At 48.3% G+C, this 22004-nt stretch overlaps 1 protein-coding gene across 1 annotated transcript in view; it reads left to right on the top strand.

The window, feature by feature from the left end:
- LOC140398196 (proprotein convertase subtilisin/kexin type 7-like) overlaps positions 1–22004 on the top strand; it is a 261903-nt gene that overhangs the window by 78591 nt on the left and 161308 nt on the right. The window contains 1 exon segment of the mRNA XM_072486557.1: positions 12646–12784. Within this exon segment, the coding sequence (XP_072342658.1) occupies positions 12646–12784 (139 nt within the window).

Genomic DNA, 22004 nt, shown 5'->3' with positions numbered 1-22004 from the left:
CATCCCCTTCAGAGGGCAGGTGAGGCTTCAGTTTGACATCTCATCCAAAAGGTAACACCCCCGACAGCGCAGCGTTCCCTTGGTACTGCACGGGAATGTCAGTCGTGACTCTTGTGCTCCAAACTCTGGGTCGGGGCTTGAACCCCCAGTCTCTGATTCAGGGAAGAGCAATCTTGTGATCCGGAGCAGAAATATTAGCTGCCTCCCCCATGCACGTGGACTAGTTCAGGAGTGACTAGTCAAGAAGAAAAGAAAGATGCAACAATGCTATGGAGAGAGAGAGAGAGAGATACGAGGTCTTACTGCCATCCTGCGGAATGTTGATGCCATTTTCCTTTTCAGAAATAGTTCTCGCAGTATTGATATTTATTGCCCTCTCTGGTTGCACTGAGGATTACAGGGAGCCACTTTGCATGGGCCTCGAAATTGTATAGACCAAATTTATTCGGGGGTGATGAGGTGTTTACCTGGAAGACATTGGTGAATCAGTTGGGCTTTGAAGACCAACTCGCAGCTTTATATAATTTTTTTTTTTAACGGTGTTATCCCACAAACCCCGCCCGATTTCTTCAACTCACTTTCACCACGTGTCCTGGTGGGATATCATGGGTTGCTGCTTCAGTATCTCTAATCCCAACCTGGTTAAGATGAGCTCACTTCACACAAGCTACAACCCGGAAGCGTCACTATCCTGACCTATGTAGTTCAACACGCCTACGTCTTATCGCCTTATCATCAGTAAGGGAAGCAAGGGTTATGGGGACAAGGCGGGAGAGTGGAGTTGAGGATTTTCTTATCAAATCAGCCATGATCTCACTGAATGGTGGAGCAGATCCGATGGGCCGAAGACCCTTCTTCTGCTCCTACGTCTTCACAGGTCAAACCGAAGGATAATAGCCCTCCTCGCACCCATTCCCATTCCCCAGCTATTGGAGGTCTTGTCTACGTTAATGTTGGTGACATGCGGATGCTCATTCTCAGGACATGTTTTTTTAAGTGCTGGAATTGCTACATACTGACCTGATCGATGGGAGTCTTTGTACTTGCGAAGAATTAAGATGAATTAAATAGTGATAGATGGTTTCTCCTGGTCACGGCGACACAAATGGGCGGACAAAGATTTAAGATGAACACAAATTATTTGTACAAATTAAAAGTATTCATTTACACAGAGGACGGGTAGAAGATGATGTTTAGTGTCAGGAATCAATGTCCGTAAATACTTCTAAACTGAATCAGCTTGGAAATGGCTGGCCCTTCCCTCCAGCGGTATCGTCCAGTCCTGCCGAAGGTTACCCCTGACCCCTGGTGGCAGGTTCCCCGGCGGCACGACTGGCAAGCAGTGAAAATGGCCATTGGCGTTGGCATGTCTGGGCGATCCCTCCAGTGGCATCTGCCTCTGGGTTGAATGTCCCGACTGTGAGCTGTTACGTTGGTGCAGCTGACCATCGGCTGCCCGAACAGGGCAGAGTTATGGGGTCATAGAGTGGTTGCAACATAGAAGCAGGCCACTTGGCCTCTTGTGTCTGCGCCCCCTCTGTGAGAACAACTCCGGGTCCTGCTCACCTGTCTCTCCTCCGGAGCCCTTGCAATTCTTTCTCCTCTGATAATTACCCAATTCCCCTTTTTAAAGCCACAAATCCTCCAGCCTCCCAACTCACTCGCAGGCAACGAATTCCAGGTCCTAATCACCTGCTGCATTTAAAAAAGATTCCCTGCTGCGGCCTCTTTTTTTGTCAATCTCCTTGAATCCAATGCTCCTGGTTCTCAACCCTTCCACCAATGGGAACAATCTTTCTCCATTTACTGTCCAATCCTGTGCTGATTTTGAACACCTCTACCAAATCTCCTTTGAACCATCACCTCTCGAGGGAGAGGAGCCTCGATCTCTCCAAACTATCCACTTCACTGAAGTTAACGGCTCACTTTGGAGAAAATTTGTTCCCAATACAATCGGCAAAAATACTTCTCTTAAGGAAAAAGACTATGATTTTCATGAGAATCAGATGGTTCATTGAGCTGGCTTACATACTCTCGGGAGGAGGGTCCTTAAATAAGTGATTAAGGGCAGCATTTCTCATTGAAAGGAAGGGAAAATTAAACTCGTACTCCTTTTAAAAGGTGGCAGTATAAGGACAGGATTGCACCACGAGCTAAGCAGAGAAAAAGCTGAAACGGTCACACAATGCAGCGTGCAACGGTAGCTTTTACATTTCTGATTAAATTACGCTAGTGCACTTTTTAAGAAGGCTGAGGTTCGATGATAGGAATGTTACATTTACTTCAAAGCCATTAATAACCAGAACAGCATCTGCCAACCCAGTGACCGCGGTTCTTAAAAGTAAACAGACTCCCCAAAGACTGAGTCAGACGAGCCTCCCGCAAACTGCAAATGAAAACTCCATCTGCCTTTTCGTAGAAGACTGCTTGGCAGGATTAGTTAAATTACAAGATTTCCTTTTCAGAGACGTTATGGACTCCGTTCCAACAATGGTTTGTGACCAAGATTTCCACATTCTACCCATCATCCCTGGAAAGGAATGTCTTCCAAACTTGCAGCTCTCCATTTGTTTTCCCTGTTCAAATTAAATTTGGGTCCTCCAGCTAAGATCTCCGTGATCAGTAGTGATAATCTATCACATTTCTTATCTTAAGGTAGCACGGTGGTTAGCACTGTTGCTTCACAGCGCCAGGGTCCCAGGTTTGATTCCCGGCTTTGGTCACTGTCTGTGCGGAGTCTGCACGTTCTCCCCGTGTCTGCGTGGGTTTGCTCCGGGCGCTCCGGTTTCCTCCCACAGCCCCGGAAAACGTGCTGTTAGTTGAATTGGTCATTCTGAACACTCCTCCGTGTACCCGAACAGGTGCCGGAATGTGGTGACTCGGGGCTTTTCACAGCTACTTCATTGCAGTGTTAATGTAAGCCTACTTGTGACAATAAAGATTAAAAAACTTAATGGGTTGAAACCACAAGAGGTTTAACGTCTGTGTCTTTGCATTATGCCTGTTTTGTGAATCTATATTAATCATGTCTGCTTTGAACTGATGCTGTGCTTGTGGCAATCTTAAGGCACAGATTTCATTCCTCTTCCCCTCTCCAAGGAAGGTCGGGTAGGGACTTAATTCAGCAGCCGTCACCATGATCCCACCTATTTTCCCAAGGCAGGATCAGAATGGCCGAGCGGTCTAAGGCGCTGCGTTCAGGTCACGGTCTCCTCTGGAGGTGTGGGTTCGAATCCCACTCCTGATATTGTCTTTTGAGGGCAGCACAGTAGCACAGTGGTTAGCACAGTTGCTTCACAGCTCCAGGGTCCCAGGTTCGATTCCCGGCTTAGGTCACTGTCTGTGCGGAGTCTGCACGTTCTCCCCGTGTCTGCGAGTGTTTCCTCCGGTTTCCTCCCACGAGTCCAAAGGTGGATTGGCCATGATAAATTGCCCTTGGTGTCCAAGATGTTGGGTGGGGTTGTGGGGATAGGGTGGAGGTGTGGGCTTGAGTCGGGTGCTCTTTCCAAGCGACGGTGCAGACTCGATGGGCCAAATGGCCTCCTTCTGCATTGTAAATTCTATATAAGCAGGACGGGCTCCCACTAAATCCCTGCAGTGTGGAGGGAGTATGTCGCTGCTAAGACAGGTGACAGAATGGCGAAGCAGATTCGATGGGCCGAATGGCCTTATTCTACTCCTATATCTTATGAACAGATGAATGTTTGGGACAACTGGTCACAAACCCACCAAACAATCGATTTTTGTTGCTGAAGGCAAAGGAAACTCCTTGCATACTGTTGTGTGACATTTGGAAAGGACTTGGAATCGGACCACTTCCAAGGGATGAATCATAGCATCATTGTGGCACAGACTGATGAGGCGGGCAAGTTTATTTCCCTGAATCTCATGTCCTTTTAAAATCATTGTCTCTGTTTCCACCACACGCATGTGCAATGAGTTCCAGGTCATTGCCTTGTACTGTGCAAACAAATTCTTCCCCGTGTTCCCCCGCATCTCCTGCCCAATACCTTGAAATATTCTCCTAGTCCTTGTACGATCAGCTAATGGAACAACTTATATCTCCTTTACCTAAATTTGTCGTTACCTTGATCAGGTATTTGTACAGAAAATGATGTGCGTTCTCTTACCTTTGGAGTTCAGCAGCAAGCTTTTGTGAGTTCTAAAATAACGAAGGTTATTTATTCTCGTACACTTACCAGAAATTAAATACAGCACCTCCCATTCAGTCACACACACACACACACACACACACACACACACACACAGATTGGATACAGATAAAGGTCATTCACCTTTACAGTTTATAGTTATTTCATTCTCTGATTTGCGATCTTCAGTCGCCCATGAGGCAAGCCTGTGATTATTTAAAACTGGAGTCAGGGTCCAGCAGGTTGTAATGTTTCTTGTAATTGAATAGCTAGGAGGTTGGTCCTCAGGCAAACGAAGGACTGGGACAGGTTACGGGTTTTAGCTACCTGATGTCTCGCAGTCTGTCTCCGAGGCTGGTTCACAGACTGGCTGAAATGCTGCTTCTGATGGAATTTGGTGGAATTGCCTGCAAACAGCTCTTGGTTTCAAGCTGGATTCTCCCGGCTCTTGGTATTCTCCCCCACCACCGGAGACCAGGGGGGGGGCGATACTTCAAAATGGAGACAAAGTATTTGCGCCATCGTGAACACCGTCGCGTTTCACGATGACGCGAAGCGGGCACGGGGACGACCGATTCTGTCCCCCCGCGGCGCTGTAGCGGTTCACGCCGCTCCAGCCTCCCTTCCCGATGCCAAATGTGCGCCGCACCAACCCGCGCGTGTGCGGGGGACTTCTTCGGCACGCCGGCCCCGACTCAACATGGTGTCGGTGTTCAGGGGCCGGCCACGCAGGGAAGTAGGCCCGGGGTGGGGGAAGAGGCTGGCCCGCCAATCGGTGGGCCCCGATCGTGGGCCAGACCCCATCGGAGGCCCCCCTGGGGACTGATACCCCCCCCCCCCCCCAAACCAGGCCACCCCCGACCCTTCGCGCAGAGTCCCCGCCGGCAGCGACCAGGGGTGAACGGCGCTGGCAGGATTCTGTCATATCCGCGCGACCGCTCGGCCCACTCGGGTTGGAGAATCGGTGGCCACGTCGATTCCAGCGGCCGGCGGCGCGTCAAACGCGCCGGCGCTAATGCCGCTGATTCTCGGCAACTCGGAGAATCGCGCGCCGGCGTCGTGGCGCAGTTGCGGCGATTCTCCGGCGCGGGGCTCGGAGAATCCCCTCCCCCAGATGTGATGACCCTGCCGGTGGGGGGTGTCGGAGGACATTGGAGCTCCTGGGTAGTGGGGATATGGCACCCTGGTACTGTCAAGGGTGGCAGCGGGCACTGGGGTGGGGGGCGTAGGGTTACCAGCAATATGTGGGGGAGGGGGAGTGGAGAGATCTCAGCAGCGGGGGGGAGAAATCTAGTGAATGCTCAGAAATGCACCAGAGTAAAACTGGAACAGGCCAAATAAGAAGCCTTGGTGATGAGACAGAGGGAAATTTTCCATGAGCGGGTATTGCTGGGATAAAATAAATAGTGTGAGTTTGAATAATTTTCTGGTATTTGTTTAGCGATCTTTCCAGAAATGTCATATTTCATGTTCATGTTTAAAAGATGTTTTATTCGTTGTGTTTAACATTCATAAGTAAACTTCTGTGAATCTTCTTTCCACCAAGGTATACTCCGAACAAAAGAAACAAAGTTAGGACGTATCGAGCCAGGTTTCATCCTGGGATCCGATTTGACCAGTAATAACATCAGCTATGAAAATAACGGGTGGCAGTATCCCGCGGGGCATTAATGAACCAGATGGTTTTTTGCAACAATTGATGGTTTCATATTCACTATTATTGATACCATGGGCGTGTTCTAACAAAATTGGAACTGTGCCACGTGACGAGCACATTTAACCGGGTGTCTCCTGGCGCTCACAGCACTGAGATACACCACACTGACTATCGGGATTCCTGTTGCAATTCAGGGCTTCAGCAGGGAGCGCCCTGCCGAGGTCGCACTTAGTCCTGGAATGGCATCCCAATCTCTCGACCCCCCCCCCGACGCAAACCGCCAAAGTCCCAATTCACCTAAAACGGGGTCGTTGGGCCCCCCAACCGGACCCCACCTCTCACGCACATAGCACCCCCGGGCCCTACCCCACCACAGGAAAAATACCAGCCTTGTAACTTGGCACTGCCAGCCTGGCAGCGCCCTTGCCAGCTGGCAGTACCACCCAGGTACCATGGTAATGCCTGTCTGGCACCAGCAGTGCCAGGGTGCCAGCCTGCCCAGAGAGCAAACACCTGGGGGCTTCTGATTTCCCCCCCCCCCCCCCCCCCCCCCACCCCAAAGTACCATTCCGCCTGATCCTGCATCAGTGAGCACTGAACGGTGATCTCCCGAGGCAAAGGGGTTCAATCCCAACACCTCGGGTAGATCAGGGGAGTGCATTCTAGACAGCTAGTCTCAGTCTAATATGCAGATTTGCCAAATACTGATCCTGCCCACAAGGGCAGATTGCGAAGTCTCGCATTCAATCTCACGAAGGATAACGTGCCAGATAGATCCTAGAAGACTGGTCTCCTGCCATATATCAGCTGCACTACCTTTCAGGTGCAATGCGGCCAGTAGAGCGTACCCTAACTTGATTTGCAGGCTTTTATTAACTGAAGTTAAATTCCATTGGCTACCTGGTGGGGTTTGAACCCGCATCCCCAGCCTGAATTACTGATTCATTACTGGTTAAATAATAAAAGAATGGGCAGTACGGTGGCGCAGTGGGTTAGCCCTGCTGCCTCACGGCGCCGAGGTCCCAGGTTCGATCCCGGCTCTGGGTCACTGTCCGTGTGGAGTTTGCACATTCTCCCGTGTTTGCGTGGGTTTCGCCCCCGCAACCCAAAGATGTGCAGGGTAGGTGGATTGGCCGCGCTAAATTGCCCCTTAATTGGAAAAAATGAATTGGGTACTCTAAATTTTTTAAAGAAAACAAAAATATATATTATATAGAAAGTGCATAGAATGATACATTAGATTTGAGTTGGCTTAAAGGCAAAATGTTTGCCTTTTGGTGATATTTAGTGGCTTCTGTGTTTTGACCCCTCCCCTTCCAACTCCTAGTTTTGCTTTCCAGTTCTGTGGGTAATTATCAAAGTTAAATTCAAACTTGATTGCCAAAAAAGCTCAACTTTATTGTGGTTGCTATTGCTGCCATGTGAACTCTGGCAATTGCAAATTGCAGACGCAGCGCATAGAGGTTCCCACCATAAAGTTTGTTCCTCAGCCACTGACAGCATCCCACTAACTGCGTGAGGCTGGAGCCGACTGTTCACAACTTTTAGATTCAACCCCGAGGTGAGCTTCCAACCACACCAGGGGCCACTTGTTTCCACCTTTGTGACATTGCCCGACATGTCGCCCCTGCCTCAGCTCATCTGCCGCTGAGACCTTCATCTGTGTTTTTGTTACCGCTGAACATGGCTATTCCGACACTTTCCTCGCCGACTTCCCACGTTCTACCTTCCTGAAGCTTGGAAAACTCTAAAACATCTAAACCTCTGCTGCCCACTTCCTAACAGGTGCCCTATCACCCCTGCGCCCATTGATCTAAATAAGCTCCCGGTGAAACAATGCTCGATTTGAATTTTCTTACCCATTTCAAATCCCTCCATGGCCTTGCCCCTCCATATTGCTATCACCTTCTCCAGCCCTATAACCCTCCAAGATATCTGCACATAACTAATTCTGGCTTCTTGAAATTCCCAATTTTCGTTGCTTTGCCATTGGTGGCTGTGCCTTCAAGGCCCCAAGTCCTGGCATTGCCTCACTTAACCCTCTCTGCTGCTCTGCCCCACTTTTCTCCTCTTCTCCTTGGTCAAGCTGTGGGGTCACCTTCACTAACGTCTCCTTCTTTGCCGCTGTGTCGCGTTTTGTTTGATTACATTCCTGTGAAGAAACTTAGTGCCTTTTACTGTGTTGAAGGCACTATACAAATATGAATTGTTATTGTTGTCATTATTGAGCCATGTGTTCCGAACCCACCTGTGAGTGCACAAGACATTTTCCTTATTTCCCTAGAGTAAGCTGCTGAAGCAACGGCCTGCTGAGTCTACGGGCAAAACCAGTTGAACCGTCTGGTGTACCCTAGATAAGGAAGGGCACTGGGGTTTCATGCCTGGCCCCAATATTTAGGAAGTGACATCATGGTTATCAACACGGTGACATGTATGTAGATCATGCCAACTCCTTGCCGTGCTCTTGACGGTCAGTCCCACCGATGAGGGCAGCACGGTAGCATTATGGATAGCACAATTGCTTCACAGCTCCAGGGTCCCAGGTTCGATTCTGGCTTGGGTCACTGTCTGTGCGGAGTCTGCACACCCTCCCCGTGTGTGTGTGGGTTTCCTCCGGGTGCTCCGGTTTCCTCCCACAGTCCAAAGATGTGCAGGTTAGGTGGATTGGCCATGATAAATTGCCCATAGTGTCCAAAATTGCCCTTAGTGTTGGGTGGGGTTACTGGTTTATGGGGATTGGGTGAAGGTGTTGACCTTGGGTAGGGTGCTCTTTCCAAGAGCCGGTGCAGACTCGATGGGCCGAATGGCCTCCTTCTGCACTGTGAATTCTATGATAATCTATGATTGTTCCCTGGCCTGCGAGAAGATCAGCTGCACGTTGCAGAATAACTGCAGAGAGGCCTCAGTTACTTTGTGCAGTTTGCATTTCATCGACATGGCAATCTGAGCAGGGCTATTTTGACCACTGTTGCCTCCTTGTCTGGGATATGGATCAGCAGTGATTCACTTGAGCGGTGCAACAGGCTTGAGGGGCTGAGTGGCCTCCTCCAGCACCCATGATACTTTCAGCATTCCAAACTGGGAAATCCCAAATCACAGCTGCCAAGACATCGTTGTGACCACTGTGCGGGGCGGGTGCAAACGAACGTAGATGGCTTTGGACTTGTACTGTTCCAAATTCAAAGCAGATTATGTTTTGGGACTCTGGGTGAAATGGAGGAATGAAGGGGTGGCCACGTGATCTGCTCTGAATTCTGCTGACGACAAACCTGGTTGGCTTAGTTGTTAAAGGTTAAGGGGTGGCCAAATTGTCTTATGCAGAGGATGCAAGATATTCACACCTGTAAGCCCCGACTGTGGATAGACAGTTAGTCGTCAAGTCCCAGGGAGGTGTTAAGAATGTCAGGTTTTGTAAATGGTTATGTTTTAAACTGTCTTATTAATTCCGACACAGGATGAAATTGGGGACATAGAGGATAGCGAATTAGCATTTCTACCTGAATACAAGGCCTATGTGATACCTCGAAAATGGGCTTTGAGAGAGGAGAGTCTGTAGGATCAGGCGGCAGGCTTTCATGGGAAAAAAATAATCACTGAACCTCCGACAGAGGCAATCTTGGATGGAGACAGAGGTAGACGAGAGAACTCTCTATTGTTCACCCAGCAGAATGTGGGTGGGAGCTTGCACTCCGTTTGAAGAGATTACGTTTCTGAGGGTTTAAACAAAGCTGGAAGAGTTGTCTAGCTTTGGCTAGAGGGAAGTATCTCTAATTCGTCCCTCACCCTTGAAAATTAGTTTGGGAAAAAGTTAACCGGCTGGAAAAGGGGAAAGAGCTGAAAATCGCTTTGGACTGCTTCATGGAGAATTAATTGCTCACTTAAGGGATGAAAGTGTAGTTTAATCATGGCTGGGGAATTTTGAGGTGGTTGCAAAGGTTTAACGTGGGGGATCTTTTCCGTGGTTTAAAAGTATAATTTGGCTACTGAAATAGTGTTTAGTCAATGTTGCTTTTATCTTATTGTTATGGTAAAAGCTTTAAAACTCAATCTTGTGTGATCATTTCAATTAGTCACCGGACGTTCAATTTTCTTTTTTAAAAGTTACTTTTCTAAGAAGATCATAACAGTCCATAAATAAGAAGCTTGCATAAGCTCGAGCACTCACGGTTTAGACTTTCCGGTTGTGTTGAATTTACTTCTTTCTTTGAAGATGTACTGAGAATGCTGTTAAATTTTTTTTTTTTATTGGGACCGGTTGCATCCAAATAATTACCATACTCCACCTATGTCAAAACAGAAATGTGTTTCTGGCTATTAGCAAATTGAGGAATCTGTTCAGCTTATGCTTGTTCTGTAAGGGAGGTTCATCTGCACCTATTTATAATCCAGCTATGCACTGGAGACCATTTTTGAAACATTACTTGTATTACTTATAATGTGCAACTCTTCTTACCCCCTCATTGCCAGTATAATGGTAGGATAGAAACTAACAGCCGTCCATGTAATGATAAACAGACTCGATGCAGATCTCTCCTCTGGCACACAGCTGTCAAACATTAGCACATAGTTACAAAGTAGATTTGCAGAACGTTGAAGTTAAACAGAGAAGGTGGTTGGCAGGATCGTGCATTGCGACAACTGCTCCAGCGTAGGTGCTGCGATAGCGGGGAAAGCTCTCGTCAGGCCATTCTCGGTGTAACATTCGCATGCCGAGGTACGGGACATTCAACCAAACAATTTATAGTGGTGGCGTTTCTGACTTTCTCTTAGTCCATTGGTTGTTCCTGATCGTGTAACTTGCTCAGTTAAATAGGCCGTGGTAGTTTAGTGGTGCAGCGCCAGTAGCCCAGAAGCCAGGAATTCAAACCTCACTGAAACTGGTTTCGGTAAATCTAGCAATTTGCGGATGGGGTTCCCAGAAACACGCCACGAAAGCTGCCAAATTGCTGCAAAAACCCACTGCTTCAGTCATTTCTTCCAGGGAAGGGCGATTGTCCCTATTAATTTCCCAGCCAAGTCTTTATATTATTCCAGTAACACATTGGTTTGACTGAGTGCCACACTTCTAGGGGCCTAATGAGCAGCTCACCACAAAAAGCCCTGTCATCTCCTCTGAACAACCAGGGAAAGGCAATAACTATGTTGGCATAGCCCAAGTTGCAGGTACCAAACAAAAATCCAAATGGAAGCCACGGTTGGTGGAGTGAGCTAGTGTTTTACATAATTCCAATTCTGTGTCCCCCTCTGACATATCGGATGAGCTGAACTTTGTGAGAGAGTAGCAAAGCGGTGATGGACCAGTAATTCAGAAGCACGGTCTAATGCACTGGAGACATGAGTTCAACTCCCACTGCAGCAGCTGGAGAGATTTAAATGCAATTCGTTAATAAATTGGGAATAAAATGCTGGTCTCATTACTGGTGGTCGTGAAACTATCAGATTGTCATTAAAAACCCACCTGGTTCACTGAAGCACTCCAGGGGAGGAAACCTTCTGTTCTGACATAATAGAACATACAGTGCAGAAGGAGGCTATTCGGCCCATCGAGTCTGCACCGACCCACTTAAGCCCTCACTTCCACCCTATCCCCATAACCCAATAACCCCATCTAACCTTTTTGGACACTAAGGGCAATTTAGCATGGCCAATCCACCTAACCTGTACGTCTTTGGACTGTGGGAAGGAAGCGGAGCGCACGGAGGAAACACACGCAGACACGGGGAGAACGTGCAGATTCCGCACAGACAGTGACCCAGCGGGGGATCGAACCTGGGACCCTGGCGCTGTGAAGCCACAGTGCTAGCCACTTATGCTGCTTGTGTTACACGCTGTGGACCTCTAGGCTGTGATTTTCCCAGCCCCTCCTGCCGGCGGGAATCTTCCAGCCCTGCCGAAAGTCAAGAGACCTTGGGCTGGTCTGCCGCTAGCCCTACGGTGGGTCCCGCCATGGCAGGGCTGGAAACTCCTGGCCCTACTGGGCGACTCCAGACCCAATGCAACGTGTCTGACTCTTTTTTTTTTTTCTTCTTTTTTTTTTTTTGTTTAAAATTTAGAGAACCCAATTCATTTTTTCCAATGAAGGGGCAATTTAGTGTGGCGAATCCACCTAGGCTGCAAATCTTTGGGTCGTGGGGGCGAAACCCACGCAGACAGGAGGAGGATGTGCAAACTCCACACGGACAGTGGGCCAGAGCCGGGATCGAACCTGGGACCTCGGCACCGTGAGGCCGCAGTGCTAACCCACTGCGCCACCGTGCAGCCCTACGTTTCTGACTCTTAAGCACCCACTGTAGGTAGCTCACTAATAGCTTGTGAAGATCCATTAGGGATGGGCGATAATGGCCTTGCTTGTGACGCTGATATGCAAGAATAATTTCTTATGCAAACCTAACATGCTGGTGGTTGCAGCGCAGTCGCTGGTGGGAGGTATTTGACTATTGTTGGTAGACATATTGCATTGTAGAAAGGTTTATTGGCTTAAGTGTGTTTGGCTCCCTGTAGCATTTGGATGCCAGTGCACACAGCAAGCTAAATAGCATTGATGTGACAACATGCCTCAAAATGCAGAGTACCCTTTTCAAGAAAACCAAACGAGTAAAATCATTTTTATTGCATTCTTTCTCTCGGGTTTCTCTTAGTTCAACTAAATTGGTCGATTATCTGGACCTCCTGGACTTGTCCCAGGAAGAGTTACACTGGCAAGAAAATGTTTAAAGCTGTAAAAGGAATGGATTGGCACTTCCTATTTAAATTGGTTCATAATCCTTCCAAAGTATAGTATTGAAGTTCTGTTTCTGTGCTAATTGATGCTCTTTGCTCTCTGTAACCCTCGTGCAGGCCGCGTTGCAGCACGGAGTGATGGCTGGTCGGCGGGGCTTTGGGAGTATTTTCGTGGTAGCCAGTGGGAATGGTGGTCAATACGAGGACAACTGCAACTACGATGGCTACGCAAACTCCATCTACACCATCACCATCGGTGAGCGACTATTCAAGGATTCCTATGGGGAGAAGGTTTGCGTGGGGGTAGAATTGATTAAAAAGGTTGAGAACAAAAGTATTTTCTTGGTGGCCCTGTCCTGATTGTATCCTAGACACGGGTCTCTGCAAACTGACCTGGTTATGTGGTCCAAGCAGAATTGGTGGCTTCGTTTTTTTCGTACAGCAATTCTAGACCGCAGGTGCTGACGATATTGGGCGCGATCGAATGGCCACATTGTGCCCGAAAAGCAGCTCGCTGTGCCGCAATGTGGCCGACAGAAGCCGAGAGACTCCGCTCCAGGGATCTACCCGGCTCGCAAAGCCTCGTGAGATCCAACGCGATCGCACGAGACGTTGCGATATGAATCCTGCCCATTGTGGGCGGGATCACTTTTTGGAAAATCTACATATTAGAGCAAGTCCGCTAGTCTCACTTTAATATGCAGTTTCCTGAGGCACCGGACCCGGTGGGATCACTCTCCTTTGCCTCGGAGACCCCGCGGGTGGGCGCAGTTCAGTACTGGTTTTCACAAGCAGGGACCAGACAGAACATCACTCGTGGGGGTCTCCCAGAGGATCGGACATCCCCAGGCGCATGCCCTTTGAGCAGGATGGTACCCTGCCAGTGCTTGTGTCACCCTGGCATGGCCTGGGCAGCATCATCTGTGTGCCAGCCTGGCAGTGCCAAGGTGCCTGGGTGGCACTGTCAGCCGGCAAGGGCACTGTCAGGGTACCAGGTTGGCATTGCCAAGGTGCCATGCTGGCATTTTCTGCATGGTGCCCAGCACGCTGAGTGTGTCCTGCGTGCGGGTGTTGGGGAGGGGCTGTGTGGGGGCCAGGGGACCCCTCATAGTGAGTTGGGGCTTGGGAGGGGGGGGTCAGGGGTTGCCTTGGAGGCTCCAGAGATCAGATCTCTCGCTACACTGAGGAGTTCAAGCAAGCAGAGCTTCGCTGTGTACAAAACGGGGCTATGTGCTGTCATGGCTGGGTGTTCCCAGTGAGGCCCCGTACCTAACCCAAGTGACGCTCGATAACGTTATGTTTCTTAGCGCTGTAAAACACGTGGCTAAAGGCGCTCGCTATGGGACTTTGTTCCCATTTAGTTTAATCGCACCCATTGTTGCGCGGAGTGATTTACGTTAAGTTGACTGCCGATCTTCTTGTTTAAAGGGCGAGTTGGAAATGATGTCTGCACTAATTCTGGAACTGCATACAATGTCCAGAATGTTGCGTTTTGGATTCTTTCCGCCTTGGGAAAATGAAAAGTTCCGTTGATATTTTCTTTCCGACTTGCCAGATAATCTAACCGAACTGCAGCACAGTACACTGTTCGAACAATTGCTTTGTTTGATGACATTTCCATGACCCTAGCAGAATCGGAACAGTCATGTTCCGCTGGGATTTTGCACCACTCCCAAATTCACAATCAGAACCTTCAAACGTGGAGCTACTTCTCCACCCTCTTCAAAGGAGTTTATTAGCCTAAATAATAGAGTTTGATTTATTCCTTATTACTCAATAGGGAATCTCCAGGGCCATTAGGAATGGCCAATAAATTCTGGCCTAGCCAGCAATGCCCACATCCCTTTGACAAATAAATATTCTTTGTTGGAGAGTACAGACGATTCTTGTCTGTAGTGCTTGCTGGAAGACTAAGTGAGTGGGTAAAACGACAACCGATGGCATTCAATGCGGAGAAGTGAGAGGTCCTTCACTTGTGTCTAACAAAGAAACGTCGGAATATTTAATTAGTGCTGATGCTAGGAATTGTGGAGGAGCAAAGATAGTTGTGTATCCATTGTGACGATATGTGCATACTTTTATATTTTTGTGTTTACGTATGTATTCTGTATATTTAAGGGTAAACCCTGCCTGTGTGTGTCTAGGGTTAATCAAAGGAGCGGCTATTAGAGCCAGATTATCTCTTGCGGTTGAGGGATGAAAGGTGTTATATTTTTGCATGTGGACTAATGGTGGGTGTTAACCTGCAAGTAAAGAGTAGATTTGAAATTTGCATTTGGGCATAAGTGATGAAATTGAGGTGCAGCTATTGCATTTCACGGACTTTTCAATGCTGACAAAGAACATTTGCACCGTACAGGAGATTCATGGGTAAACGGATTGGATTTGTTTATTGTCACGTGTACCGAGGTACAGTGAAAAGTATATTTCTGCGAGCAGCTCAACAGATCATTAAGTACGCGAAAAGAAAAGGAAATAAAAGAAAATACATAATAGGGCAACAGAAGGCACACAATGTAACGACATAACACCGGCATTGGGTGAAGCATACAGGGGTGTAGTTTTAATCAGGTCAGTCCATAAGAGGGTCATTTGGGAATCTGGTAACAGTGGGGAAGAAGCTGTTTTTGACTCTGTTCGTGCGTGTTCTCAGACTTTTGTATCTCCTGCCCAATTGGAAGAAGTTGGAAGAGTGAGGAAGCTGGGTGGGAGGGGTCTTTGATTATGTTGCCTACTTTCCCCAGGCAGCGGGAGGTGTAGATGGAGTCAATGGATGGGCGGCAGGTTTGTGTGATGGACTGGGCTGTGTGCACGACTCTCTGAAGTTTCTTGCGGAGCAATTGCGATACCAGGCTGTGATGCAGCCAGGAGCAGGCATTTTCAAATGTTATTGACCCATGGGCAGCACGGTAGCATAGTGGTGAGCACAATTGCTTCACAGCTCCAGGGTCCCAGGTTCGATTCCCGGCTTGAGTCACTGTCTGTGCGGAGTCTGCACGTTCTCCCCGTGTGTGCGTGGGTTTCCTCTGGGTGCTCCGGTTTCCTCCCACAGTCCAAAGATGTGCAGGTTAGGTGGATTGGCCATGATAAATTGCCCACAGTGTCCAAAATTGCCCTTCGTGTTGGGTGGGGTTACTGGGTTATGGGGATAGGGTGGAGGTGTGGGCTTGGGTAGGGTGCTCTTTCAAAGAGCCGGTGCAGACTCGATGGGCCGAATGGCCTCCTTCTGCACTGTAAATGCTATGATTCTAATTCTATGAATAGTGGCAAAATGGGAACTAGGACGTTTTTAATGTTTGGGAATCCGAGTTTTCAAATAAATATTTGAAGACAATGGGAAAATAAGATGAAAGGGGTGAAAAGGGAATTCTTGACAACAGGGCTTCAGCTGCAGGGTGTTGCTGTGGGGATGTTTTAGCTGAAAGCCACCTCCTGTGCTTCGACAAAGAGTCGCCCAGACTCGCAACGTTAGCCCCCTTTTTGTCTCCACAGATGCTGTCAGACCTGCTGAGATTGCTCAGTGTTTTCTGTTTTTGTGTGTTTGGAGTGTGCTGAACAAGCTGTGAAAGTCTTGCAATTGAAGAAAAGCAATTCTGGTTTGGGGACAAGTACTTGTCCTGGCGAAGCACCATCGTGGGTTTACTCTGGGAAGTCGCGGATTATTTTTCTGCATAGAACGGAAACAATTTCATAGTTGGGTAACATTTCCTGGATTTTGTGGTTAAGAATCTGTCAGGGCTGGAAAAGATAGTTTTGAGGGTTGTTTTGTGAGATTTTTCTAACTCTGCATCTTTTAATTTGTGTGTGAAAGGTTTATCTTTTCTTTCAAGAAACATTTTGGTTGTATGCCCGGGCATACAGAACAACTCTAACCTCCCAGGGGATGCACTTGTAGGCAGAGGATTGGGACATGTCACACAGGTTCCCGCTTGAGCCCTGGAATGACCCAATGGCAGAAATGTTCAGCGCCGCAGTGACCCTCATGGCCACTGGGAGCAGGTTTCCTCCTCCTTCACAGGGTGGCAAATTCCCGAGGAGGTCTCTCTGCTGAGACGCAGTCTTCTGCGGCGCATGGTGTCCATCAGCTCATTGAATCACCAATGATGCCCGTACACCTTGTGACTTCGCTGGCTTCCCCTTCTGGGTCCCTCCTCGGGTAGACGGGCAGTCGGGTCGTCAGGGTGTGCGGTGGGCCCCCGCACATCGGGTGCCGCCTCCAGCCTGTGCTGGCCTTGCTGCAGTCTCCACATCTGCCCGCCTCAGCTGCCACAAGCAACGCGAGGGCAGCCATTGCAGGGTCGATTTCCAGCAGACGTTGTTGTATCTGTGAGGAGTTGGAGAAGGAGGGAGACCGACAATCAGTTAGGGCTTCCTTGGGGCAGCACGGTGGCGCAGTGGGTTAGCCCTGCTGCCTCACGGCGCCGACGTCCCAGGTTCGATACCGGCTCTGGGTCACTGTCCGTGTGGAGTTTGCACATTCTCCCCGTGTCTGCGCGGGTCTCACCCCCACAACCCAAAGATGTGCAGGGGAGGTGGATTGGCCACACTAACTTGCCCCTTAATTGGAAAAAAATGAATTGGGTACACTAAATTTTTTTTTAAATAAAAAAAAAAAAAAAAAAAAAATTTAAATTAAAAAAAGTTAGGGCTTCCTTCCCGGGACCCTCAAATCCCTCAAGCCTGCCCCAGCCTTGTGCGTCCTGCTTCTCTTGAGTGCGATCCAGCGAGCCAGTTGTGCCGGCAAACACACTCCCCAGCCAAATCAGGAGCCCCTAGACACTAGAATGCCAGGAACATTAGGGAAGCTGTGCTCAGCTTCCCTCCGCTCATCCACACACTTAACCTTTGGTCGCAAGAGGATCCTCGGTGCTGAAGCCCAGCTCTATGTTTGATTGTTGGCAGCTGCCTCCATGGTGTTGACACTCCTATAGTTCAGACATCAAAGTTTGCCGGACATGTAGCGCACTAATCATCCTCTGAGACATGGCACCTGTGCCCTTGAAGAGGCACTTGAGAGTTGAGAATATTTATTAAACGGTTAACAGCAACAAAGATTTGAAAATCAACTGCGTAACATTCTACATAACACACTAACCATTGAACAAAAGGAAATGTAAATGTCACCATTCCACATTGATACCAATACAAAGTTACGTCAGCAAATGTTCACAAAAGAACAAGCAAACACACAGTATCACCCCTTGCAGATTCCTCAACAGAAATGGAGCCTGAGCCTGAATCATCATGTCCAGAGCTTTGTCAAAGATATGATCCGTCCATCACAATGTTACTTCATCCACCTATCAGTGCCATTCTCCGTCCAGGAGCCACAGCTGTGCAGGCCCCTCCCACACGGCCCAATCTCACCGGAACCAAATCCTGGCATCCACACATTCCACTGGCGTTCAAGGTGCAGTTGAACACCTGTGACTTCCAGCATGTTTAACCCGTGTTGACATGCATGCTCCACGCAGCACTCACCACACCAGCAACAAAAGCATCAGCAATCTGCGACAGCATTTCTTCAACGGCGTCATCAGGTGGCCCATTTGGATCAATGACCTAATGCACACCAGGTTCCACAGCGTCTTCTTGCTTCAAATCGGATTGTCTTCACGCTTCGTACGTCCCCCTGAGCCCAGTATTCCAGGATCGAGGTATCTTAGAAAAACAATTGTCCTTCTTTCCGGCAATAGAAAAGGAAGGAAACAGCAACAGTAGCCTCCAAGAATCTGCAGGCAGGAGCAGCAGCAAACACAACCTGCAGCTGTGACGTGGTTTCACATCTAAGAAGGTTAACTCTTCATTTGAAATAGCCTGCAGCTCTGAAGCTAGAGGCTGCTCACAGTCAAAGGGAGTGAAATTGAATTTCCGTTTAGAAGCCACAGCAGGGCTCTGTCCTGGAAGAGTTTGGGAGGACAGACAGGCTGCAGCTGTGGTTGTTCCTGTTATGGGTCTCTACAATATTTAAGGATGGCTTGAAGGCCTCATAGATACAAAGCCACTCACCCCCTCAAAATGGTCCAGCCCCCTGACCAAGCCCAACCCTGTGAGGGGTGTTCCCGCCCCCCACCCCTCCCCGAATACCGGGGCAACATGCCAAAAAATTGAAAGGGCTACTCACCACCTCACTTGCCCTCAGTAGCCATTGCGCCAGCTTACCATTTTTGAAACGGAGGACTAAACGACGCTTGCGTGACTTCCCGCTGGTGAGTCGGGTAATTCCCGGAATGCCGCTGCATTCGACTTCAATCTCATTAATGAGATTGAAATGAGGGTTAATGATATTCTCGCCATTTTTGGACGTGATCTGGAACCCCCCATCAGGAGCAGGTGGGTGAATCACAAAATGATTCGCGCATGGCGTGAATCTCAATTTCGGCCTTTCCCGCTATTCACGTGGATTGTCCGGATCAACACCGGGCACAACGCGGTAGTTGAATTGTGCTTTACGTTTCTGCTGAGGGCAACATAATGTATAAACGTGGTGTGGGGTTTTCAGTTGTGTTAAGAAGTTAATGGGGGGAATACATCACCTACATAGCGACCAACCACATCACCTCTGCTCTGAGCAGGAAGAAATGTTCTCTTTTCCATCACTGGACAGTCAGTCATGTTAAGAGAGCGAATACATTGCCTCAACATGGTCGGAGAAGTGTAGACGTGACACCAATTTTGCATCACTCATGCTGTGACTTTCAGAGCAGTGAATTCCCAATGTGGGTGATATTGGCCAATAGCAGCTCTGTTTTTCACTGTGCCCAGTCCCCTCTCCACGAAGGTTCACAGGGCAATTGTTGATCCTCATTTTGGGGATTTGATTCCTAATCTCTCTGTTGCTTTTTCTTGGTTTGAAATTAAAACCTTGATAATGTTTTCCAAGTCGATGCAAAAACACAAAATAGCACGATTAAAGCAGGCTGTTAATTCTGTATGAGCCCATATCTCGGCATGGTTTATTTACTGATATGATATTCCTCCTGCTGTTCACAGTGACACAGTGGTTAACACTGTTGCCTCACAACGCCAGGAGCCCGTGTTCGATTCCAGCCTTGGGTGACTATCTGTGTGGAGTTTGCACGTTCTCCCCGTGTGTGCGTGGGTTTCCTCCGGGTGCTCCGGTTTCCCCCCACAGTCCAAAAATATGCGGGTTAGGTGGATTGGTCATGATAAATTGTCCCTTAGTGTCCAAAGGTTGGGTGGATTTATGGGGATAGGGCTGGAGAGTGGGCCTAGATGGGGTGCTCTTTTGGAGCATCGGTATAGACTCGATGGGTTGAGTGGCCTCCAAAAGAATCCCTACAGTGCAGAAGGAGGCCATTTGGCCCATTGAGTCTGCATCGACCCTCTGAAAGAGCACCCTATCCCCGCAATCCCACTGTGCCACCATGCCGCTCCAGCTGCACTGTAGGGTTTCTTATGGTTCTATGATCTCACTGCTGGTATTGAACCATCACCACCTGCTCCCTAAATGACTGCTCTTTTTTAAAAAAAACCTATGGATCTTCGGCCAATCCTTTCTTTTAAAAAAAAAAAACTCTACTGCCCCTAACTTGTCATTTCTATAAACCATCGCAAGGTTGTATTTTTTTATTGTTTAATAGTTTTTTAGGTGCTGATCAGTGACTGATTATTTGATGGACCAGGTCGAACCATTTTAAGGCTACCATTTCCTCCCTTTTCAAAAGTCCTAATTTAAAAATGTAACTTTATTCCTCCCCCTACATCACCAAACCTACCCAGATTAGATGTGGCTTTGGTCAACGAGGGTGCTGCAGTTCCAGAAACACCACCCGACCTTTAGAAAGTCATCTCCTGATGTGTCCGTGCAATTTCTCTTTCACAATGAGCTTAGCAGACTCCTGAATCGCCTACAGTAGCACCCCTCCACTGTGGTGTTTTTACGCTTTGTTTTCATAGAATCCCTCCAGTGCAGAAGGAGGCCATTCGGCCCATCGAGTCTGCACCGGACCCTCGGAAAGAGCCCACGCCTCCACCCTATCCCCGCAACCCAGTAACCCCACCTGACCTTTCGGAAACTAAGGGGCAATTTAGCATGGCCAATCCACCTAAACTGCACATCGTTGCACGGTGGGAGAAAACTGGAGCATCCGGAGGAAACCCACGCCGACACTGGGAGGAAGTGCAAACTGCCGCACAGTCAGCCAACCGAGCCGCCCAGTTCCCTGTTGTCCCAAGTTCAAATAAAGATAATTTAAATGCAACCAGCGATCACCATCCAGCTGTCCACCCAAACCACTAGATATTAATGAATATCTGAACTCCAGTTTGAGACCTTTTTGTAATATTGAGGTTTTTTTTAAATTAATGCATTGTTAAATGGCAACTGGGCAATAAACCAACCCTATCCCTTATCTCCATTGAAAATAGTGCACTATAAAAGTGTCTTTTGATTATTTTTTTCCATACAAATTGCTAGTTTCAGTTTAATCAAGCTTTAAAGCTTACCTGAACAAAGTGTATATAGAATTGTTAATTCTTGTGAAAATTACAATCTATGGTCACTTCGCCGCCTATAGATCTCCTTTATTTTGTCTTATCTTTCAGCATGGATGACATTTTTATTATTCCCCCAGCCAGTGTTCCAAGTGTGAGATCAATCCGTTGTAAATGTGCTCGTCTAACGGCCTATAAATCTATCGCCCTTCTGGACCTTTTCCTTGAATGTACAAGTAAATATTTAAACATGGTGAAGTATCCACTGGGACTAAGCCATGGCAAAGAGAGTGGTTATTTTTAACTTGCTCTGTCATAAATCGCCAGCCAAAGTGCCCTGAAGTAATTGTTAAACCCTGTTGTGGCAATTCCATGATCGACAAATCCGCTGCCAACTGGGGTGAAGACTTTGTGAAGGTGATCAATTTGTGTGAAGGGTGAACTGTCTGGATCCCCTCAATTAGGTTCTTCAGGTTTTTTTTGATAAACAATTTTATTAAGGCATTTTGGCATAGTAAACAACAACAATACAAAACAGTGTGCAAAGAACAATCAACATAGTGCAAAAATCAGCTCCCCTCTTACAAGGACCCGCCTAACTAACCCCCTAATCTACGTTGCCCTAACCCCCCCAATAGCCAGGCCTCCGACTTTGTGGGCTTTGAGTTCCTCCAGGCCAGCAGAATTCGTCGTCGGGCTACCAGGGAAACAAAGGCCAAAACGTCTGCCTCTCTCTCCTCCTGGACTCCCGGGTCCTCCGAAACCCCCAAAATTGCCACCTCTGGACTCATCACCACCCTTGTTTTCAGTACCCGGGACATAACGTCCGCGAATCCCTGCCAGTACCCCCTGAGTTTTGGACATGCCCAGAACATGTGGACATGGTTCACTGGTCCTCCTGAACATCTGGCGCATCTGTCCTCCAATCCAAAGAATTTACTCATCCAGGCCACTGTCATGTGGGCCCGGTGGACAACCTTAAATTGAATCAGGCTGAGCCTGGCGGATGTTGTGGTCGC

Source organism: Scyliorhinus torazame, chromosome 21 (genome assembly GCF_047496885.1).
Source record: "Scyliorhinus torazame isolate Kashiwa2021f chromosome 21, sScyTor2.1, whole genome shotgun sequence".
Taxonomy (NCBI): Eukaryota; Metazoa; Chordata; class Chondrichthyes; order Carcharhiniformes; family Scyliorhinidae; genus Scyliorhinus; species Scyliorhinus torazame.
The sequence above is the reverse complement of the archived record's forward strand: the minus strand, read 5'-3'. Positions and strand labels throughout refer to the sequence as shown.